We start from the raw sequence: 9,582 nt of genomic DNA on the forward strand, positions 1-9,582 counted from the left end.
AGAAGGAAACATTTTTATCACATAATTTAATCGTAATTTCAGATTAATACAAATTTGATGCTATGTTAAAAATTATTGGCCCATACCTTTTCTTCTAACCACAAGGGAAAAAGCTCAGTATGTTGTTTCCAAAGTAGAGTGTGATTGGTTCTTAAAGTATTGTTATTCTTTTTTAGTTCTTGTAGATGCATCCTATATTTTAAAAAAAAATTAATCACCATCAATAATTAAGCGACAGTGAAATTAGAAGATAATAAGTTTATCCACTCACTCTAAATATTGCTCTGTGACAGCTAAATTGAATAATACATAGCGATGTGCACTAGCTAGATCCTTATCATTTAGTGTAACAGTTACACCACGATGAAGTGGACGACCTTCAAGTATCACATCACTATCATTATATTCGTTACGTCCAATGAAGGAACCTTCGTCATTAGATTGTTTCAAAAATGATGCACAAAAGCGCATTGACTCACCAGCAAGGTAACGTTCAGCAATAGATGCTTCAGGATGTGTAGGTTGCATCACATACCCTTTAAGTAACTTCATATATCTACAAATAAAGAAGGAACCTTCCTCATTAGTTAAGGGAAATTCATGTTATACTATTGAAAGGTTACTAAAAATATTTACCTTTCAAAGTGATACATCCATCGAAATTGAACAGGACCACATAATAACACTTCTCGTCCAAGGTGAACAACTAAATGTACCATAGAATCGAAGAATGAAGGAGGAAAATATCTTTCAAACATACAAATTGTTTCAACTACTTCTGCTTCCAATTCTATGATTTCTTTTACGTCAACCACATGTTGGCATAATCCATTAAAAAATTTGCTAAGTCTTATAATTGCCTCTCTTGGACCATCCTCCATCAATCCTCGAATGGCCACTACCAGCAATTGTTGCATTAAGACATGGAAATCATGAGACTTAAGCCCCATCAACTTACATTCCTCAACTACTACACAGTTACTAATGTTTGAGCTATAACCATCAGGTAACTTTAAATCAAATAACCTTTGGCAAAACATTGTCTTCTCTGATCTAGAAAGTGTGTAAGATGCTGCTGGAAGTCGTATAATCCCATCTTTCTCCACCGGATGCAAGGCCTTCTTGATACCCAAATCCTTTAAATCCAATCGAGCATTAAGATGATCTTTGGATTTTCCATTCAAGCCCAACAATGTGCTAATAATACTATCACACACATTTTTTTCTATATGCATAACATCCAAATTATGACGAACTAACAAAACCTACAAAGATTAAAGACACATCATCAACAAATTGAAGTTACATTTTATAAGCTTAAACTTTCAATTTTAAATAACTTCAAAATATATTAAACTAACCTCCCAATATGGTAGATTGAAAAATATAGATTTCTTCTTCCACATTCCTTCCACCTTATTATCCCGACTCCTTTTTTTGGGATTCATATTTTTTCCAAAATCGTTGGTAATTTGATTTAGTTCTTCAACAATTTCACTACCACTCAAAACTTTAGGGGGGCCTCTTTCTTCTGTAGCTCCATTGAACCATGCTTTCTTAGACCGATATGGATGATCAAACGGGAGAAATCTCCTAGTATTTTGGTATGAAATTTTTTTACTATGTTTCAGCCTAGTTGCACATGTATCATTACCACAAATCGGGCAAGCTGTCTTGCCTTTGGTTGTACACCCAGCAAGATTTCCATATGCAGGAAAATCGTTTATTGTCCACAACAACATTGCCTTCAAATTGAAGAAGCTTTTGTCGAATGCATCATAAGTATGCACTCCATTATTCCACAATTTGTTTAAGTCTTCAATAAGAGGCTCCAAATAAATATCAATATCGTTTCCAGGTTGTTTACGACCTGGAATCAATAATGACAAAAATGTATTTTCGTCCCTCATGCACAACCAAGGTGGTAAATTATAGATAACAAGCATCACTGGCCAACAACTATAAGTGGAGCTTAGACTTTTATAGGGGTTAATTCCATCAGCAGCTAGTCCGAGCCTAAGGTTGCGTGGTTCAAGATTAAACTCTGGCCATCTTTCATTAATGGAATCCCAAGCAGGTGTATCCACTGGATGTCGCATCTTCCCATCAATACTTTTATGAGTGAAATGCCACCTTAAGTTTTCAGCCATTTCTTTTGATCTAAACAATCTTTTCACTCGGGGTATTATCGAAAAATACCTCAAAACTTTGGCAGCCTCACCAACTTTAACATTCTTTGTGTGTTTATCAACTTTCCATCTAGAAACACTACACTTTGGACAAACATCCATTTTAGCCTTCTCCTTTCTAAATAAGCAACAATCATTAATACAAGCATCAATCTTTTCATATTTCAAATCGAAATTTCTCAAAAATTTCCTAACTGAGTACATGGAATCAGGAAGTACATTGTTTTTGGGAAACATATCACAAAGGAGTTCTAATAGTCTAGTAAAACTTTTGTCTGTCCAACCATTCAGATTCTTCAACCTATATAAACCTACAATTGATGAAAGTTTTGTGTATTTCTCACACCCTTCATATAAAGGAGTTTCCGCATCCTCCAACTTCTTTTGAAGATCTTCGTTAACAAATTCATCATCTTCACCACCTCCACAACCTATATTATTGTCCACATCATCCATGGCAGCAGTCGTGTATAAATCAAATGCATCCATATCATTCGAAACTTCGTCAACTTGAGTATCAATGGGTTGCTCTCCATGGTGAACCCAAATACGATAAGTTGGATCCATTCCGGTTATAACTAAGTGCTCAAAAACATCATCAACACAATGATGATTTAAGTTTCGACACTTCTTACAAGGACAGATAATTTTATTTGGAAAACCATAATTTCTTTCTACCATTTTCACAAAGTCCCATGTCGCATCCGTGTACTCTTTTGTAGCTCTACATATTTTTTAAAAAAAAAGAGATTAACCTTAATATATTTTCTTAGGCCTTCAATATTACTTGAAATTTAAAGTTATTTTTGAAATAATACCTGTTTAGTTTCACCCAATTTTTGTTCAACATTTTCTTCACTTAGCTGCTATCTAAGCTAGCTATATAAGTCCTAGTCTTCTTCATAATCAAAAAAAAAAAAAAAATCAGATCAAGAGAAAAAAGGACAAAGATATCTAGTTGTTTATAAATTTATTTATATGTGAGGAGTGTGACATATATAGGCAAAGATACTTTGCCTTATAGGATTCATACTTTATCAATTGTTCAATAAAGAATATGAGATCAAGTTCGAAACTGGAGTAGAGACAAAGATCACAGTGATCTTTGTTCTTCAACCAATATAATTCTTGTGTTGGTTTCATTATTTCTTTTCTTCTTCTCTATTTAGTTTTCTGAGCTATATTCATTTTGGTTCACTTCTGTTTTTACTAACATTACATTCTACACTCTACACATTTATTTAAATGTGCCATTGAATATGTTGTTCTAGTTTTGAGAAAGAGTTTCCTTTTAACTACTGACTTTGTTATTTGATCATGAGTATAACATTTAGAACAAGAGATAATACCAATACAAACAATAAATTTAGTTCAAGTTTGATTTAAACAGAATAACAAACAAATAAGATCATTCAATCTCTATAAGCATATAAGCCCATTAAGGATTAAACCTGATGCTCTACAGAAATGTCTTCTCTCTCTCTCTTTAACCTAAGGTAGAAATGTCTTCTCTCTTTATCCGAAGGAAAAGTACCTGCAACAATGCACAATATGTTTCAATAGGATTAAAAAAAATATGAGGAACAAGTTTGAGAGAATACAATAATGAGCAAAGGAGAGAGTTATTGTGCAAACATTAAAGCAATTAATAGACAAACGAAACCAAATATCTTTAATGGAAATGAAAATTAGTTTCACTTTCTTATATTTAATATAACTTGTAAATACTATAGATAAGAAAATGAAATTCAACACAAATCAACCAAAGACAACAAGTAGCTAACATTCTTTCAATACATATAAATACACAGATATAATAAACCCAACAACTATTTTTTTTAGGAAGACTAATAGATGTTAGAATTGTAGAACACTCAACAAAAATGCATAAACATTAATATCTTAACATTTAAGCTACAATTAGAACAAGTTTTATCTTTCTTTCTTTCTCTACAAAAAGAAGAAATTAATTAAAATATCTAAAGAATATTCTATTGATTGTTTTTGCATATACAACAGTGACCAAAAAAAATTGTAATAGTATTGGGAGGGAGGGAATGAGCTTGTGAATATTCTTGTTCTTGATGTTGATGTAGTTTGAGTGACATGAAAACATGCATGCACATACACATTTTGTACATTGATATCAAGGGAAACTATCCATAAACATAACACTTACTTTTTGGCAAGTCCACCCGTTGTTTATGTTCGTGGAGTGAATCCTGAATAACTGAAATCGACGAAACAAATAAGCATCGAGCCTGTGCATCAATATTCAGGATTAGTCCAGCAGAATAAATGATCATTTAAGCTTGTTAAGGCATAAAGGACAGTTACGAACTAGTATGAACAAAAAACGCCAAGTACAGAAACACTATACCAACTTCAACACCAGCAAAAACACTCTCCAGAAATTCAGAACCCGTGTAAATTGCTTTTATTGTACTCTTGTGGTCCTGAAATGATTGAAACAGAACTCATATAAACTGCTTTTATCATTAGGCAAAACTGATAAAATCTTCCTGCTTCAAACAATTGCTAACCCAGTAATTCAGAGAAAAAAACAGCAATAAAATCCAGACCAATCAACCCAGAATTCAATTCCAGCCAGAAAACAGTAAAGAGAGAGAGAAACAATTTAGTGCCCATCAAGTGTTCTTGTATCAAAGTTGGTAGATAACTTTAAGATGGAAGTACAACTTTAAGTTTTCTGAATCCAATCATAGTTTTGATTTGTTTTCTTTAATTAGTACCATATAATTCACTCCAAGTAGAATGAAATAGCTCACTTTACCTTTATATTTGGATATTAAATAGAACTCATCATAGAGTATATGACAAAAATAGAGCAAACTCATATAAGAAAGTAGATAATATGCCAATATTGTTTTAGTTAGTTTACATACAAAGTATTGGCTTATAAATGTATAAATCAAAATCAAAAGAACAAAAAACAAGTAAAATATTTTTCAACAGCCCAGAAATTGTCTATTTGATAAAAAATAATTGAGAACAAATAAATAATCCCATCATTTCATCACGAGAGAAACCTCTAAGAAACCAACTCCACCAAAAATTGACTTAATTTCTTTTCACCTACGAGAATCTCAGCTCAGTACATTATTAAAATTTCTTGAAAACCCAAATGCTGATATACATAAATTAGATTAATCAAAACATAGATATGGAAATTAAAGAGTAACATTAGATACCTGATAGAGATGAAATGCGGAGAACCAACGAAGAGAATTTAGGGGGTGAAGTTTTCTTTCTTTCTTTCCTTTCCGTTTTTCCTTTCCTTTTTTCCTGAGAATTCAGGGGAAAAAAAAAAGAGTATGAAGAGCAAGCACTGTATTTGGGTTTATGATGGGAAGTGGGAACACTGAGCAATCACTAGAGAGTTTTTCAGGAACCAAGTCAGATAGCAGTGAGTGTGAAGAGGATGCAATATTTCGTAACTGTTTTTATTCGTATCTATTAGATTTTGCTGATTTTTGGTTTGTATTCTACAATTGACTTAATTGGGTAGTTAATAAAATTTATATAGATCTGGCTCCCCATTCCCCATAGTCTGTCTCACCAAATCATACCAGAGAGAATTTTGGTTCAGAATTTATTTTATTGGGTCTAAAATCTGGACTTGATTTCGAAATTCTGACAGGATGATTTACTTATTTGTATGTAAACTCATACTCTGACGTAGAAAATAGGTGAATTTTTACTTTTTAAATTTTAGGTGGATTGGAGATCTAGACATATATGTAATTAAGATAGTGGGGTTGTTGAAAATATATAGAAGTTTCCAGGATTTTGATGAGGTATAAGGGTGTGGCTCTCCTAGTAATTGGGAATTTTAGCTGTGGGTTCATTTCAAATTTTATAGAAATTACTTGACATGTGCGTTGTGGTGCCTAGTTGAGCTTGTTAGTGATATAAGGTTGTAAATTTTCTATCCTCTCCACGAATAAAAGCCTGGTATGTCTGTACTAGGATTACCTACCTTTAGTTGATTAAGAATGGCCAACACCAATTTCATTATTAGCCTGAAACTTGAAACTGGAACTAGATGATTGACCTTTGAGAATAGGACAAATGTTAAAACTATCTAATTACTGTCATTTTGAAATTTTCTTATTAGGCATCAACTGTGGAGAGGATAATGAAGAATGTGGTAATTCCTGCGAACACAACTAAACAGCAAGCACAACTACAAACTAATGCTAAATGTTAGCAATAATTAAAACTGATGCACAAGAACACAGAAATACCAATCAAACAGTCGAATGCTAAAGTATTGCTACAGCAATTATCTCAGCAAAACAGAAAAGAAAATAAAGCAAGAAACACAAACAGTTTTATACTGGTTCGGCCAAATGGTAGTTCCTACTTCCAGTTTCTCCCCTTTATTGATCTTGATACAATGTGTATACAACTCTTGATTACAGCAGCTCAATCTCTCAATGATCAAAACACCATGATCATGAACAAATACAAAAAAATACTCTCGGGAAAACTTTTGCCTCTCAAAACACTTGAGAACAAGAAAAGTGATTCTTGTTCAGACTTTAATCTCCTTAGCTATGATTCAGTATGAATCAATCTCACTAACTCATCATACTCTGTACTCCAAAGAGTTCTAACCATCGGTTTAAATAGAGAGCAAAAGACTAATCTAACCCGAGACTATTAACTAACTTAACCACCTTAACTATATTAACATTAACTTTTATATAGTTAAGACTTCTTGTTTCTTTTATGTGGATTACAAATACCACAAAGAATTTATGGATTGAGATAACTAAGTTGAGGCGATCTTTGGAAGAATCCAGGTATACCCTTTACCATTCAATTACTAAAGAGAAAACTACAACATTTTTAAAAACAATTCTATCTGTTCACATCTTTCTATGCCCCTTGGAGTTTCATTTTGGTGTTTTCTATTACTTAACATCAGCACTATGCCCAGGTCAGAAACCGATTGCAGAGTCTTACAGAGAAACAAGCTCAAATTATTGAAGAAAACAAGTTATACATCAAGGAGTTAGAGGAAAGACAGAGAATTGTTTTTAAAAATGAGTTTAATGTATACAATTAGAAGAAACAAAAATGCATGCACTTACTTGCTGGGTAGAGGTGTACTTCGGAGCTACTTGATTAACTGAGAGAGAGTGATCGGACGGGAGAGGCACCGACTGAGAGAACCGAGAGAGACCCTTGGCTGTGCTGACTGAGAGAACCGAGATGCGGGTGGGAGAGGCGCTGGGTTCGTCTGGGTTCCTCTGAGAGAGATTCACAGTGAGCGGGTGGGAGAGGCACTGGGTTCGTCGGCGCTGGGTTCGTCTGAGAGTGATTTACAGTGAGCGGGTGGGAGAGGCACTGGGTTCGTCTGGGTTCCTCTGAGAGAGGGATTCACAGTGAGTGGGTGGGAGAGGCGAGTTCGTCTGGGTTCCTTTGAGAGAGAGATGGATTATGCTATGGAGTGAAAATGGAGAAAATGGGAGAGACGGGTAACGTGGGAAGAGAGAGACAGACGGGAATGAGGGAGGGGAAATGGGTTTTTCTTTGTCTTTTCCTTTTTCAATTAAGCTGTTTTGACAAAAAAAAAGAACAACAATAAGCGCCAATAATGAAATAATACTCCCGCCAATTAAATGAACAGTGTGCTGTATAGATTATGTAACTTTTTAATAGCGTTTTTTTAATAATGTCCAAATGCAATGCTATTAATGAAGCTTTTTCTTATAGTGATATGAATTAAAATCATTTGTGTAATGATTCTCGTTCACCTTAAGTTATAGGCACCATTGATGTCCAACACTACCTAACATGATATATTATTATTGGTGCATTTTAATATTTTATCCACATAATTTAACTTAAAATAGAGAAATTTGCGGCGAGAATCATTAAGTAGTTTAAAAAATTGTACAAAAATCACTATGTAGTTTTTTTGTGGCAAAGATCCATAAGTAGTCTAAAAGGTTGTACTTAAGTCACTAAGTAATTTTTTTTATAGCAAAAGTCAGTAAATATGCTCAAATGTTGCACTTAAGTCACTAAGTAATTTTTTATTGTTGCAAAAGTCATATTTTACACCATTTTTGTCATAATTTTATTAGTTAATATATATATATATATACATATATAAATATTTCTAACTTTGAAACTTTTTTAAAAATAAAAAATAATTTAAAATTTCTAACATGAAAAAATATACATCTTAAATTGAATTAAACTTAATTTAACTAAAATTTAATAAAATTTTCTTGTTAAAACTTTTAAATTATTTTTTAATTATAATACAGATTTTAAATAATTTTTCAATATTAGAAATATATATTTTAAGGTTTTAATTGACTAATTGAAATTAAGACAAATTTAGTGTAAATTGTGGCTTGTTTGTTATATTAGTTTAAGTTGCATAGGAATTTGAAAAATTGACTCAACTTTACGATAATGTCTAGGGGTGAGCACGGTGTGGTTTGGGCGGTTTGAAGACTTTTTAATACACCACGCCACAAGTGTGGTTTAGTAACTAGAACACACTATGCGGTGTGATTTGGTTGCACCAAACCGACTAAACCAAACCATTTTTTGCGGTGTGGTTTGGGCGGTTTTCCACGGTTTGTGTTAAAAAATATGTCATAACAAAATTTAAATTTTAAAAAAAATACTTAATCCTTAGTTCATAACAAATCCTTAATAAGTTATAAACAACATCATAAGTTATCAATTAAGTTCAGTGAAACACAAAAAAAATATACAAGTCTCCCATTTTTCAAAAAAAATATACAAGTCTCCCATATTGGGTAACTTTAAAAAATGGTATATATGTAAAGTTTAATTTTTTTTAATATATTTGTATGTATGCGGTGCGGTGCGGTGCAAACCAAAATTTTACACCGCCAAACCGCGCACCGCACCACACGGTTTAGCTCAAATACAAACCATACCGAACCATTACACTTTTGACACCGCGGTTTGCGGTGTAGTATGGTGCGGTGCGGTCGGTCACCGCGGTTTGTCGGTTTAGATGCTCACCCCTAATAATGTCAAACTTTACTTTTTTAAAGGGTTGATATCACCTATAGATTTTTATATGAAATACTTATTTTCGCTAAAAAAATTACATTTTTACGATCAAATTTTTTTTTTTCAATTTACAGTTTTAAGGAAATTTTTACATTTTTACGGTTTTATATTTTTTTTTTGTGTGTTGTTTTTATGTTTTTATTTTTTTTTATTTTTTGGTTGATGTTTAGTTGTTCTGATATATATATATATATTATTATTTTTTTTTATGATCTAGTGAGTTGTTTTTCATAAAAATTGTATTTTCGTAATTAAGAAACTTTGAAAATCGTATTTTTAAAACTTGAGTGCATATTTTGAA

The 9,582-nt window shown here is 32.5% G+C and overlaps 1 protein-coding gene across 1 annotated transcript; it reads right to left on the bottom strand.

The window, feature by feature from the left end:
- Positions 1-267: 267 nt before the first annotated feature.
- On the bottom strand, positions 268-3,039 carry LOC133792358 (uncharacterized). The gene is made up of 4 exons (XM_062230259.1): positions 3,008-3,039; positions 1,362-2,913; positions 637-1,265; positions 268-556 (listed from the first exon to the last, which is right to left on the bottom strand). Exons 1-4 carry the CDS (start codon positions 3,037-3,039, stop codon positions 268-270), a joined length of 2,502 nt encoding a protein of 833 aa, XP_062086243.1.
- Positions 3,040-9,582: the final 6,543 nt, after the last annotated feature.

The sequence above is a fragment of the Humulus lupulus genome, chromosome 7 (assembly GCF_963169125.1).
Source record: "Humulus lupulus chromosome 7, drHumLupu1.1, whole genome shotgun sequence".
Lineage (NCBI taxonomy): Eukaryota > Viridiplantae > Streptophyta > Magnoliopsida > Rosales > Cannabaceae > Humulus > Humulus lupulus.

Bases quoted from the DNA above. Each gene is read 5' to 3' on its own strand.
- LOC133792358 (XM_062230259.1), bottom strand. From the start codon at position 3,039: ATGTTGAACAAAAATTGGGTGAAACTAAACAG. The intron at 1,266-1,361 runs GTTAGTTTAATA...TAATCTTTGTAG, and splicing joins TCAATCTACCATATTGGGAG to GTTTTGTTAGTTCGTCATAA. The intron at 557-636 runs GTAAATATTTTT...CTTTATTTGTAG, and splicing joins TGGATGTATCACTTTGAAAG to ATATATGAAGTTACTTAAAG.